The sequence below is a fragment of the Vanessa tameamea genome, chromosome 26, assembly GCF_037043105.1.
Source record: "Vanessa tameamea isolate UH-Manoa-2023 chromosome 26, ilVanTame1 primary haplotype, whole genome shotgun sequence".
NCBI classification, from domain to species: Eukaryota; Metazoa; Arthropoda; class Insecta; order Lepidoptera; family Nymphalidae; genus Vanessa; species Vanessa tameamea.
Genome location: NC_087334.1, coordinates 4,317,309 through 4,333,039, shown reverse-complemented (window position 1 = coordinate 4,333,039; position 15,731 = coordinate 4,317,309). Strand labels below are relative to the sequence as shown.

Here is a 15,731-nt window from a genome sequence, read left to right as displayed (position 1 = left end):
CATTACTCAGACACTATTAATAATTCGATATCGTCACAGGAGGAAATAAGGGGCGTATCTTGGAAATAAATCGAATCGGTACGAAATTTATTAATAGCAATTTCTAAATAATACGTATGTTTATAATTTACATCATATATGCAAAATATACTATGCATACCAAAATATAATTGTTTATAACTCGTTCCGTGGTCGGCGGTAAAGGAAAACATCTTGAAGAAATGATTCAATTAAATTCAGCCATATGTTTGTCTATCAACTCTCGTTGGAGGAACGCGGTGGAATTAGCTCCAGTATTAATCCACGAGAGGATATCCTCATAGCTCAGCAGCGGTACTTAGGCTGTTACTTTTTTTACATCAATAATTTAAGAAACATGTAACTAATAGTGTAATCACAGGCACAAGGGACATAACATCTTAGTTCCCAAGGTTGGTGGCGCATAGGTGATGTAAGGAATGGTTAATATTTCTTACAGCGTCATTGTCTATGGGCGGTGGTGACCACTTACCATCAGGTGGCCCATATGCTCGTCCGCCAACCAATGCCATAAAAAAAAAAAGCAAAGTCATGTTAAAATTATAGTTTAAATAATACCATGCTTATGTACCTACATACATACTTAATATATTTATTTCTTGTACATTTTCAGAATAATTCTTTAAAAGTCATTTATACATTGTAACAAAAAACTTTAGGCAACGTTTTTTAATAACATATGTCTTGTCATTTAATCAAAACTCCAAACTAAATCATTTTTGTTTTTTTTTTTTCAGTGGGACGATAATATTATAACCGATAACCCTATATTCAGAAAAGAGTTTTGAACGAGATTCTGCACAGGAGTATTATTTAGCTTTTTCCATTCTATTTGTATACATGGGAGCGCTGTTATAAATTCTACTGTAATTTCAAGGGTCATTAGTTCGACTTCCGCCGAATATATTCTTCAAATCAATATATTGACAGGATACTTTTTTTTATTATTAAAACACTTACCAAAAACCCACGTGAAACTTTATCGCCATTTAATATGATGACTAAGCACTACACGTTCGCAAAAATTTCGTCCAACTTTCACTAAAATTACCACTTAACCGAGATAAAAGCCGTTAAATTTATTTTAACCTCATCATGTGAATATATTAAAAAATACTTTATGATTTTAAAACGAAGTAAACGATCTTGACATTGAATTTTAACATTGATTAAAAACGTCACAATTTTTTTTTAGCCCTTAGCCCTGACAATGGTAAGTTGTCACCACTGCTCATAGATATTAGGACTGTAGGAATTTGTTATAATGTTAATTCCCTTATTCCTGTAGTGACACTGGCTTTAATCACGCTCTTTAAATCGGAACAATATAATACTACATATTGTTCGGTGTTAGAATATTCGATCAATGGATGATCACCGATATCAGTAATGACCAAGAAAAATAATCGCTAGTAGGTAATTCCAAATACGGTCATAATTCATACAGTTTTGAATGGTAAACAAGTTTTTTATTTTAATTTTACATTGTTTTGTTGTAGCTTTAAACCATCATCGGGATTACCCCTTTTTCGATTATATGTAGATAAAGAGAAATCCAGTGTAACGGATGAATAAGCTCAATCATCACAAGTTGAAATGTATTTTCCAATTCGACGCGGTATACAAACTGCATGCGTCCGTCAACTAGCCTCGTTTTCCCAGGATTCACTGTGAGTTGCGTTTCAAACTAACGGGTGGTTTTATGCAAACATTAGAAACATATTCATTATGAACTTGTTGATAGAACCGAGACGGGTAGCCGACGTTTTAACGTATAGTTTTATCACTACTTATTTCGTCATACCAAGAAATTCTTTGTTTCCTTTATTTTCATCATAAACTCTATAAATATAAACTAGTACGAATATCAATGTGTTCGAATACGCTTTTACTTCTGCACTTCAATATGACTACGGCTTCTACCGCGTTGTCAGATGTTAAGTATCCTGTCATTTTCTTTGTGTCTGACGTGTATGCAAAATTTCATGATGGTCAGTTGAGTACTTCGTCGTGAAAGCGTCAAAAACAAACTCACTTTCGCATTTATAATATAAGTCAGGAAGGTACGTACGTATTTTATCGATAAACGTTCGTGTATTATGTATATTCAAAATAAAATAGAACTTTTTGAAACATACGGTGACAATCAGTGTACAGACACGAGGAAAGATAAACTAGTAAGACCTAGTTTCCGACTTCGCAAAGCCCATACATCGTTCTTGGGGCACGATATTCGTTTCTATAATAAGATTCCACATTTATTTTTAACTTGACCTATTCAAAAATTTAAAGTTCATGTAAAAAAACATTGGCACATACGGCTTAGTACTCAAGATAACATTATATTAATGATAAAAAAGCTTGGACTTAGTACTTGTTACTTTCTAGGCAGGATACACATAAATATAATTCTACTTTATTACCATACTCTGTAATTGAAATGGCGGAAAAGATTGCCTACTGAGTTTCTTGGCGGTTCTCCTCGTTAGAAGCTACTTTCCGAATCGATAGTGATTGATATTTCATTCATACTGGAAGAGGACGATTCAAAAGTGCTTTTATGAGCTGAGTCCTCGAATAAATATATTTTGATTTTGATATCATCGAAGCATAACAAGCCACCATCTATTCACTCACCAATTTCAAACTAATATCAAAAATCTCTTACGCCACCTTTGATATATTCAAATCATTCTCATTTTTCTTTCATCGAACATTCTTACAAATTCATATATATTTTATGTCTATTACACTATAACACTATTCAATTTCAGTTTGAATTCGGAACAAAGTAAACAAACGGATCATCTTAGCCAAAAACCCTATAATATAATCTGTAATAATTCGGAGTAACGAAATTACATAATATTAACCGTTATTGGATGAAATCCAGCCGTTTTTCGGGACAAAGATGAAATCATTTAATGAGCTTGTAAATCATTTGTACGAAATTTTATTGTACCTAATTTACACAATCGTAATACGGTTTATAGTAGTTGCGGTCGTTTTAATTGATTTCGTCCCCGATGTTGAACTGGAACATTGGAATGATAAAAATATTATAGCGGATTTATGTTTCATACACAAATCAAACTATCAAACGCAAAAGAGTTACAGCCAAATATTTTGACACTTGAAATTTTTTGGAACAGAATTTAAAACTTCACGATTGGTACTATATATCGTTTTATCTCTTTCTAATGAATATAAGTCATAGCTCAATATTGCATTAAATTATAATGCCAATGATCTTCAAAGGGAATATTATGTTGCTGTCACCAATGTTCTTTGTCACGCAAGGGAGATAGCAACAACATTATCCTTACTAAATGACCATGCATAACTTTAATATTTAGCCATGACTAGCTATAGTATTACATTAACACATCATACTAAACGTTACAAAAACATACCATTACAATATTACAAAAATAATTTATATATCAATTTTGACTGTTGAATACGTAATCTTGATACTTTATAATTAAATGGAAGTCTGTATTAAAATTATAAATAATAAACTTAACTTGGCAATCGGTATATCTATAAATAATATAAATACTAATTACAAGTCTGTAATATTTACATACGACTGTACGTTCTGTACGACTACCTTCCAAATTAATTCCTACTACGTACCCCCGTGAAACTCTAAGCTATCTATAAAGGAATTGGTCACATTTTCAGCATAGCATTAAACCTTAGCGAGCTCAGCACACAACAGTTTAACACTAATGAGAAAACAATCAACATTACTGTCGCATTCAGCATTACAAGGGACACGTTTGATCCCCTTTGTAGTCGTAAACCCTTGTCAGACGTCTAGATAGCTGGAAACGTGGCTTAATTTAAGCGAATTAAGCGAGCGGTTCCCTTTTAAGCGGAGTTATTGAGCGAACTCGGAAACATTTTAGCTTTATTACTTTTGTTCTGAACCATTATTGATTATTCTGTTAGAGTTGCCTGAACTAAAGGTTTAGCGATGCAGAATAATTAGACGTTGAATTTTCTAAAGGATCTATACTTTCGTTTATCTGGCTTTATCATAATTTACATGAATATGAATTGCAAGATAAAATCGCCAATACGTTTATCTAATCTGGAAGAACAATTGGAAAATATTGGATTGCCGTCAGATTAAGAAGAATATGACCTTTAAAGAATTCTCGCACTTGGTTTAATCCCTTTCGTTGCTTATCACTATCATAATTTATATTGTAAATGTGAAAGTGAGTGTGTTTATATTTGTTTGTTACGATTTCACGTTTTAACTTCGTCTTATGATCGTGAAATTTTGCATAGATTTTTTTTTTAGTATCAACATTATTATTTGTTTTTTAACTTATTTTTAATTAACAACTACAGCTACCGTTTCTATAACTTTTCTCTCTACCTAATAACAACCCAATATTATCTGGCTACCAGAGAGTGGTAACCACATAAGGTTACATTTATTTGGTGAAATACATGTCTTTATTTGTATGATATATGCAAGCCACAAAACTTAGACACATACGAAATATATAGAAAGGATATAATATCTTAGTAGACATCATAAATCGACTTATGATTTGATTCAAATATATTTTTTGATTTAACCCCAATTAAATTTATATTGGAACTTACATAATAATAGATGAAGCGATTCTCTTGAAATATTAAGGTCATTCCTTACATCTAAAATCGATTGAGAAATAATAATATACCATTAAAGGTTCTTAACCCTTTTAAAATAAAAATAGTTAATTTAGTACAGACCCAGTATACTGTTATCGGATCAATATAACATCCGTCGATCAAAATGGTTTGTTAGCGAACCATGGAACGTCATAAGCCGGCGACCCCAAATTTATATGATGTCATTGACTGTACACTCTACGACATAACCCGCACATAGTCCTTATTGATTATCACATAAGGGTTAAAATACAATCGTCTAGGTTGACCACCGTACAGATTCAAATTGGCAATTGCAATGACGTAAATGCGATGCACTCGAGTTGCATCTAAAATTGAACTGAGCCTAAAGCAAGTTGTAAAACGGTAAAATCGTTCTAAATGTAAACAAATTTAACTACCTATACTTAGTATCGTTAACCTAAAAATAAAACAAAGAGTGAACCATAACAGACTAGTTATAAAAATACATTTGATTTCAGTACAGTAAAAGCCTAAAGGCTATTTTCTTTAGGAGAAGGTTTGGATCTTATTCCATTACGCGGATCCATTGCGGGTTGGTGAACACATGCAGGTTTCACAATGTTTTCTTTTATCAAACTCTGTGCGGCTTACGGCCACATGAAACCTTTCCTGAAACTTATTATATTTTCCGGTGCAATTAATTGTCATTGTCACGTTTCACTGATATTATTATTCTGTACCTCGTCTGGCTGATTACCAACCTTAGAATAACCAACAAATACAATGATCACTGTGATCCGATTTGATTGATAAGCTTATCATTACAAATACGAGAGTCTTGAATTGAGACATATTTTTGCAGTGTCAGGATCTTTGAGCAAAGATCACTGATCATCTGGTGACCAGTGAGACTGTGAACTTTAGTTGAGCTCGAATAGTTACAAATAGAGAACACTAATCACATTGTAGCAGTACTCTTTCATTTGGAATTGCTTTGATTTGAATGTAATTGTTACTGCGAGTATGTTTGAAAAATAATTCATCTCTAAAATGGAAACGTACATATTCAATATTCATCCGTTTAAATCAACGATCGGAAATGTTTTGTTTATGTTTTTGATCGATTTCAATAAAAAAGATATACATTCTATGGAAAAAATGTAACGAGTTGATACCAATTTAAAAAATATCCTCTTAGATCTCACTCTAATCGGATACAAATTACGTTTCTGATTCAAAGAATCTTTTGTTTAAATGTTTGAAATGTAGTATTCTCGTAATGGTTAGTGGAAACACGAAGTACGCACACTAACGCACGTGTTTATTTCCTACAGTTTGGCAGGTCTCCTCTGTTAAAGAGGAAGTATGGAGCTTACTCCACCACGCCACTCCATTGGGTGGTATTTTTTGCTATTGTTTAACATCATTTCAATTTGTTTCCACAATATTACACTATGTAAAAAAAAAAAACGATATATATACATTGCAAGCGTTAACTACAACTGCCTATGTGGATTCAGCACCGTTACTTAGGAAGCTTCACCGTTCAATGGTGCGATGGTTACATGTGTCAGAATTATCACGAACGTAAATAAGTATAAAATTTAAACTACACACAATACTAGAACCATTCTTGAAGCTTAATACTGAACTATCATCTTTATAAAAAACAGTTATTTATTAAATTATTAAATTCTCATTAGTGTCATTTCACTAATATTGATCAGAAAATGTAATTGTTTCTTAATTATGTACTTTAATATCAATAAGCTTGATTTTACATAAGCATAATGAAATCGACATTTATATTAAATAACGTTACACTCATCATAAAATGCGAATTTGTAAGACTAATCAGCTGATTTGAATTTTAAAAAAAATCGGATAATTAGTCTTGTAACACTTTACGGGCAAGTCACGAGTAAGTCTAGTTAAACCGAAAGTAAAAAGCAGTACGAGTCAAAATTAAAAGAAATTCTCCAAAATCTAATTATAATTCACGATTCTAATTAAAATATAAAACTCCGCACACTATAGTGCTTCTATAGAATTTCAAGACATAAATAACCGAAACGCATTTGAAATAAAAATAATAAAAGAAAGAGGGTCGCGACGCTATGCTTCAAGCTCTAATAATTTTTAAAGATCAACATGTCTTAAATGAGAAGAATTATAACTGCAATATAAATACATACAGTTTTTGTATTATCGTGGTAGAATATCATCGGACACATGCAGGTTTCCTCGCGACATTTTATTTCAGACAGACAGAAAGCTCGTTTTAACTCAGTAATATAGTTTGGTTAATTTAGCTGTGTTCCGTTCACTAGTTATCTATACCTACTTAAATCACAATAATGGTCTGCGCAATATTTTGTTCTACTTAAAATAGGTAGGCATCGGGCATTTGGACTACCGGATGGAAATTGGTCACCAACGCTCATATACATTGGTTCTGTTTTAAGGATTCCTTAGAACGCCAACGCGTCGCCAACTTTGGGAACTAAGATGTTATGTTCCTTATACCTGTAGTTAAGTTACTCTCTTCAGGCGCGGCATTGTGTTAGTACACTTGTGTTGTACAAGTAAGACGGATATTGTTCTTGGAATTACCTTCTTTCAACAGAAGAGGTATTTACTCAACAGAGGTATCTACTAATTCAGATATGTAATTTGAATTCAAAGTAATCATTGTAAGCTGATGTAGTCCATCATGAAATTGAACAAGCGAACAAACTCCTCACAGCACATCTCATTTAGGATATTGGACTTTGGACGTTGGGGGAGCAAAAATAGTCCGAACCTTTTCTTCATTTTCGGTCCTTTCGTAGCGATAAAGGTTTTTGTGACTCATCAAGACACTTGCGAACAATATCGTATCCCTTGTTTTGTATTCGTATAAAGAAAAATATCTTCCGTACTGCTGTAATATGTTTAGACGTATAGATAAAAATGTATGTTTATTTAAATCTGTTTATAAACATTCGGATGTATTACGTAATATGTTCCAAGGTTTATATTATATGAGATATTAAAAATATAAATTTATTAGTTTCCTCGCAACTCGTCTAACTGTCTCGAACTAGGGTAATATTAAATCAAAAACTAATTTACTTTAAATCAAAACCATATATAAAAACAGGTAAACCCATTTATATCTACAAATGGAAGTTGAAGATTTTTTTTCTGTGAATATATCAGAAATTATACCGACAGAGATATGATATCTACAGTTAAGCTACATAACAAAAACAAAGAAACAATCTATCAAGGCTAAACTCATGACTCAATATGACACAATTCGACAGAGGTTAATGCCCTAAAAACATCGCCACAGTGACACAAAAACACTCTTAGCGGAAAAAATGTCTCTAAAACTTCATCCCGGTATCGGGAATGAGGTATACCTGTGTAACACTTTTAGACGGGCTTCCCCGAACTTATATTACTTGCGTCTAAAATACGAAGGCGTGACTACGTGTTAAGTGGAAGATACTAACGTTTCGTCTTCCTGAATCCCGCCCTCTCCCGTCTTGCCGACCTATAAATATGATGCTGAAACTGTTTCGCTTCAGTCGCAAAGGAAAGCGCGAAGTGTATACAGCGTGCCAAAACCCGATATTCCCGAGTGACAACGTGATACGAATCGCGTACACCATAATTTTGTCTATTGCTCAATATCGTTTCGTAATACCAACGTGTTATAAAATAATATAAATTTTGAATTGTGTTTTGGATTGTGAACGGAACTGTGTGGACAAGATGTTGGACAAGTCCATCCTAGGCGGTAGTTGGGAGAGCGTGGTAAGTTCCATATTTAAAAATTTCCATATACGTAATAAAAGCCTTTAACAGACGCGTCCTCGAGTCCCACGTATTTTTCATTATGGTATCGTCTGTTGTCTCTCTGAGTTACGCAAACTGCATGGCGAGTTTAATGCGCTTAAAAGGCAACTGGCTTGTCTATGGTCGCTGTCAATGAACCGCAGCTCGTACGTGTCTGATGTTTGAATATGGTATTAGTTCTTTTTGTGGTTAAGATCTTGACATTGCCCTGATTTCACGGTTACCGATTCGGAATTAGCTGCATCGATGTTCGAATGTTATTAATCAAAGTTGAAAGCTCTCTTACGATTGATTACATTTTTCATATAGATTGGGTCTGTCGTAAAGTTAATTTATTTCATGTTGATGAAAACTCGAAAACAAGTTTGAGAAGTCATCAGCTTAACTGTTATACAAGTCAAGTTCGACGATTTATATTTACTTGGTTATTAAACCTGAAATTAATTTATTAGAAGCTTTTTCCAATACAGATTATTATTTAAAATCGATATAATGTGTCATTATTACGTGTTAAAAATATTATCATTAATTACGAGATATCATTCAAATTACCAAATTCCAAACATTTTACGTAACGTTCTAGTTTTTTTTTATATATATTTTATCAGTATTCCTTTTTGGAAAGCGTACAATTTACATTCGCTGTCAAAATTGCCGATTGTAAAATTATCCAGTTTTTATGTTCGATGTTTAGTTGTCACGAATTTTTACTTTCACCGCTAAAATTAAACTTGACATCGAGAGATGAATGTTATAAGAGACTTGGCATATGTTAAAAAAGAAAACAAAAAAATAAAATAAGGAACAAATAAATTTTAAATTTCGAATTCGATCTCAATTACATTTATTGAATAAAATAATATCATTATTTCTTCTTAGAAGAAAATATTCCTGCCAGTCATATATTATCAGTATCTACGTATAACTGTTTACCAGATAGGCATCTGACCTCCCAAACCTTCACGTACGAGCGTTGGATATCTCGTAAGAATCAGTGTTCCATTATATAAAAAAAAATATATATCACCTTGGTCATTTAAACGCGTAATGTCACGTTCGGAAACCAGCGTCTAATCTTTCGCTGTTATTCATATTCCGATTTCTAAATTCGAAAGTGTTTAACGTACCAAGTTGAAATAAAAAATAATGTTAATAGTATACAAAATTACAAATTAACAATTTTTGTAATATACCAAAAAAAGAAGATATTATTAGAATCGTTCCAACATTTTAACAAAGATACGACCATTCTTTTTTTAAAGAAATTATGGAATGCTTATAATCATAATTTTGATATATAACAGCAAAAATTAATAATCTATGACAAGAAACCTAGTAATAGATACCATATAATAATTAGTTATTACTAAATATTTATGTATATATTTTTTTTATAATTATAGGACGTTGGGGTGTCATCGTACCGATCGAATTTCTGATTGATCGAGCACATTTTTGTATTAATTCTGTTCTCCAGGCGATATAAGCTAATAAAACTTCTACTGACAGGAGAATAACATATAAAAAGTGATCGAAACAGCAATTCGGTATTCGGTTATTCAATCCGTACAATTTTACCCCAATGCCAATCTTGACCCACCTAGCCTATATAAAATCAAAAGGCATAACATAATAAAATAGAAAGTAACATATTTTACTTTATATGTTTCTTCTACAGTTTCTTACCGGTTCTTTAGAATTCAAAATCAACATTCCGAGCTGTTCGAAATTTAAATTTAACATTGTATAATTTCGATTCAAAATAATACGTGTAAGAGTTTACTTTAATTATCATTCAAAAATACTTATGCCATAGAGAAGCACGAAGACTAATGTCCAAGTAATGGGTGATAACTACAGACAGATAACATTTTTTCTAGCTCTATTTCACAAAGGAATTATTATTTTTTAACTAGACCTCCACAAAGTTTCGATTGACTTTAGTAGTAACAAGGCAGTTAACACATAATTTAAAAAAAATTGTAATATGTCTAAAAAAAATATTACTCATCGAAAAGTCACTGGAAAATCGAGCGTGGGCGTTAAAGATTTAGTCAGTGAGTTTACTCATAACTATTTTCAATTGTCACACAAATTTTTTGTATCGGTTATTAACCTTCGAGTTTAACTTTGTATCTATTTATACAATGTTATTGAAATAACAAGAATAGAATAATTAATAGTATATTATCCAATAAGTAGCTGGCATCAGAATCCATTCATACATAACTGTATTAAAGTCTTCAATAATAGCCTTGAAATTGTATACTAACAAATCTGCTTAATTTAAATAAAGAAAATTTTCTATGATATAATTTACTAGTTAGTAAATCGGTTCAAACGGCTTCTGTTTAAATAAAATCATTTTAAAATAAGAAGAGTACTTCAGAAACGTTCCATTTTTGAAATCACTTAAAAATCGAACAAAACCACATCAAATTGAAAATAAGCCGTTAAAATCCAAACGGTCTTGCATTATAAATTCCGAATCTCACGCATCGCTAAATAAGAACCCACACATGTAACTATCTATGTATGTGTCTGTAGCTGTAAATTAAAAGAAAAAACATCATCAGAGCGCAATGGTTTTGCGATTTCGCACACGGCTAACGGTATCTTACAAGTCATATGTTAGTACGCCCGTTTAACCGAAAACAACTCTGGTGTGTACGTCGTTTTTTTTTGTGAAGATCGTCATCCATTACGGTATTGAATATCAATTAACGCGTTGTCCGTTCGTCTTATTCACGATATACTGACCCACTCACACAAAAATGGACGCGTTTCCTTTTAATACATTCTTAAGTATAAAGTAAGTTGGTGCGATTTAATATTAAGCACAGATGACCCAAAAAAATCGCCTTTCATCGTTGAATCTTGCTATTATTAATTCTTGTTATTAAAATTTTGTATAAAAGTAAATGGACTTAAGTCCAGATAAGATTCGTTTAAAACTTTACATATGAATATAATAAGATGTAATTTCGCTTAGATGATGCATACTGAGAAACTTATGACTATTACTAGATAATTCTATTATTGCCGTAATAGACTTTCACATATCATAATATAATCATGCTAATTAAAAAAAAAACATCATATTTCTGAACGCAAGAATGATATTGTAAATTATAATTTCAAAAAAAGAACCTTTTAAAAAACTAAAACCGAGAAACGTCACGAGCGTAGAGCGAGCGAGCCGTTAGTATAAATATAAAACGAAACCATCGACCCTTGAATTGCATTGAACACTTTCAAGTATTGTCTAAAATAGCTCGTGACAAATATATCCGTGCCTATTAGTATCACCTTCGTATATTAATAACGTCCACAAATAACACGAAATATGCACAACCAGACAGAAATACTACACGCACATAGCGTTTAATACGCAAGATATAGGACGCGGGGATAACGTGGGAATCCGACTCACCGGTACATTACATTAGTCTTCAAATATTTACCTGAAATTAAAAAAACAAAAAAATTAATGCAATTGACAAAAGTGAAATAGTTTATACATAAAATCTAAAATGAACCGACATGAGCTAGAAACACGTCAATTAAACAAGAATATTGTGGCATAAAACCCGAGCAAGCGCCACCCACTTTTCATATGCCCAATTTGTATGCCATCTTATGCTTGGCACACCTGCATTTGTCGGAAATTCAGTCATATAAGTACCCCGCATAGGAAGAGAGTGGATATACGTCAAAGCATCCTCCTCCTTACCCCACTTATGGGATACATGACGATTAAAAACTGCTTTTATGAGCCTACTCGAATAAAGAATACTTTGATTTAGATCCATACACTTAAATTCGACTTTGAAATTCAATCCTTTCGCACAAAGTTCAACTGTTAATTTAATGTAAATGATGTAATACACAGAAAACGTAATGTTTTAATTGGGCCGTGTTAATTAACATCGATAATAGATCTGGTATTTTTACGTGACCCATTTTACTTTGCGACCCAAATTCGCGAGTGTAACTTTTAATATGTGACCGTTAAAAAAATGTTACAAAATACGACATGTCAAACTGTGACGGTGTAACATTTGTCGCGGCAGGAATGTTTGACGTCGAAATAATATCCTACACACCTTTTATTTAAATTGCTGAATAGATTCAAGACGATTTTTCAATGGCGAATTTAACCTGGTTCTTACGGGATTATAATAGAGATAGAAATAAAATTATAAAGTATTTGTGGAATAAATACGACTTCATTTAAAGTATTATATATTCTATGAACAGACAGTAATATTCATTATTGTTGTGATCCGGTTTGAAGGGTGAGTGAGCCAGTGTACAAGGACAGGGGAACATATCATCTTGTTTTCCAAGATTGAATTTTAAACGAATCATGTATTCACGGTTCGAAATTTTCTCGTAAATACCGATTGTAAAATCTAATTATAACTGACCCATTCTTTGACCAACGCTTGCTCCATAACATTATAGAATTTGAAGAAAAGCAATAAACAACATTGCACAATAGCACATAAAAAATAAAACGGAAAATTTTTGAAACATTTAAAAATTACGAAACTTTTATAGACGACTGCTTTTAATTCAATAAATGTTTTTTAACGAGATAAACAAAACGACATAATTTTGAAGGGCGCCATTCAAATTTCTCAATATCAACTATTTATATTCGATACATCAGCTTCGTTTTATTAACGACGAGCTACGGACGGATAAAGTTATATATCGGGAACGATCACTCTTTTATTTTCTGTAAACTTCCTTGACAGTTCACTGCCGAGTTAGTTTACAATCAACATAACATGTTGGCATTAGCTCCAGCGTCAGGGCATATGTCTAAGTCGACAGGTGCTATCAGACATGTGGGCACCGAGCGAAGGGCTCGAATGACGAAACAGAAAAAGACAGATGACAATATTTAAAACGTCTGAAAGGGACAGCGATACGGCCCTAGTACCGTTCGGTGTTATGTTCGAAGTCACGTACGACATTAATATATTAATACTTTAAATAATCCCCAAGATCTCTGATCCGACGTATTTTATGTGACAGCGATTAAAGATCGACCAATTTGTTGTTATTTATTCTACAATAATATTACTTCTCGTCTCATTTCTAATGGCAAATGTTTGTTATTTTTCAGATCTCGAGAGACGACTACGAGATCGACTACAGTCCAAGTCCAAGAGGATCACCTCTGAAGGAAACAACCAATATCCAGGAGGAGCAACCTTACTTGATCAGTCGCCACAATCCTAACAAGACGTTCCGTCGAGAGTCCGTCATTGCTTCCTGGAAAAGTTTAAAGAAGGAGCGAGAACAGGCCTTAGGGAAACGTGTCGTGTATGTCGACGCTGATAGTTATGAAGATTATTACGGGAGGAACGAAGTCAAACGTTGTAAAAGCGAAAGAACAGCAAACGCTCCTCGTGTTCTCAAAAAGGTCAAACGTACATATTCCGTATTGTATAGATACGACCCGAACGAGGAAAAGGTTGTAAAGGAATACAAATATCAACCGGCCAAGGAACCTGAAATGTCAACGATCACAAACCTTCAGAAATCTTACTCGGAACCATTTCTGAGGCCCGAGAAAACACCTAAGAAGAAGGTAAAGAGGTCTATCACAACGTTCCTTAACATCAAGACGAAGTTAGTCAGCTTATTCTCGTCCAAGAGTTAAGATTAGTTTTTTAGTTATTAGGAGAATAGTTGCTCAATTTAATGCATTTTCCTTAGGTTAAGTAAAATGAAACCATAGTTCAGAATGTTGTGGTTACGGTGGTTCAATGTGCTTGATATCTCATTTAATTAGGAATAGAAAGTAGTTATTAAGAACAAGTTCTGGCTGGGTTAGCGAAACCTGTCAACGTCTTCCTTGGAAACCAATTATTTTGGTAAAATTTTTGTTAATACATTTATTTGAGCACAAATCAACTTCATCACAGAAGTTTTTATGGAAGACATAAAAAGCCAAAAGATATTTATAAAAGTTTATTTAAAAAAAAAATCTAGTAATACCTTTTTTTTTTTAGGAATTACTAATATCCTATAATTCCTTCCAGTCTAATAGTCCAAAAGTGAGGATCAAACTAGCGTTGTTCACGTAGTTAAGACTCCCGTGTACCATTGAGCTATTAAGGCTTAAATACTTACAATATACATACATACAAGAAATAGTTTGGCCATAATTCTTCTACTCTTTAAACATAATTGACGTAGATGTTATAAGATTTTTTGTGATATTTCTGTGTGTTGTGATATATTAGTTTTAAACTACTTCGAATATATAAGGTCATACTTATATACTTTGCAAGTCGATGTATATGAAGTTAATAGCAAAATAAAAATCTAACATAAAATTAGTAATACATTTAAAAAAACTACTTGATTAATCTATAATTCATGAAAATATTATTTGATTTTTTAAAGTATATTTTAGTAAATTCATAATTATTGTACCTTATTTGCAAAAAAAAAATATGACGACATTTAAAATTGTATGATAAAAATTAAAAGCAACATTGTTAAAATATTTATTACACATAATACTTTAAAAGTTCATTTGTAAATTTTTAGTAAAAATTAAAATGTTCATAATATTTCACTATAATTAACATGATAATGTATTTGTACAAAATATAATTCTTTATATTTAATCATTAAATATATAAGCAATTATAATCATTGCTATTATAATTTTATAATACTCATTCCTTTTTAATATATAAGATTTAGTATTTTAATATAATACGAACAATTTATAAAGAGTCATTATGTAAAGCTTGAATGCAATATATAGTAATAGTAATTAATCTTTATGAATTAGAATAATTCAATTATATTATTATTAACAATTATTATTTAATCTTTAGTTTCAGATCAATAAATATTTGATAATAATTGTATTAAAAAAATGTGTTTCATTTATAATACTTCTAATTGGGTACCTATTGTTGTTCTTATAAAGTAAATATGCAAACGTAACCACGTTTGATGTCAATTGATTTTAATTTAACTTTCAAAATATAATTAAATACTAAATTAACCACAATATTATTTATTAAATCCAGTGTCACGTACATTATTTATCAACAAATACAAAAATGCCCCCATACTATGCTTATAATATAGTATGGAATACATTATAATATAATATATAAAATTCGAGTATAAGTATTATAATATTCGTATTTCGAATATCTTGTTGG

At 31.8% G+C, this 15,731-nt stretch overlaps 2 protein-coding genes across 2 annotated transcripts in view; one reads left to right on the top strand and one right to left on the bottom strand.

Annotated features, from left to right (window-relative positions):
- LOC113393351 (dual specificity tyrosine-phosphorylation-regulated kinase 2) overlaps window positions 1–15,731 on the bottom strand; it is a 158,953-nt gene that overhangs the window by 38,803 nt on the left and 104,419 nt on the right. The window lies entirely within an intron of this gene.
- Window positions 8,241–14,915, top strand: LOC113393392 (uncharacterized). The gene is made up of 2 exons (XM_026630254.2): window positions 8,241–8,484; window positions 13,664–14,915. Exons 1-2 carry the CDS (start codon window positions 8,443–8,445, stop codon window positions 14,201–14,203), a joined length of 582 nt encoding a protein of 193 aa, XP_026486039.1. The 5' UTR covers window positions 8,241–8,442; the 3' UTR covers window positions 14,204–14,915.

What these genes read in the sequence shown, in the direction of transcription:
- LOC113393392 (XM_026630254.2), top strand. Translation starts at nt 8,443, where the DNA reads ATGTTGGACAAGTCCATCCTAGGCGGTAGTTGGGAGAGCGTG. An exon ending in GCGGTAGTTGGGAGAGCGTG is followed by an intron (nt 8,485 to 13,663) that starts GTAAGTTCCATA and finishes GTTATTTTTCAG; the next exon opens with ATCTCGAGAGACGACTACGA.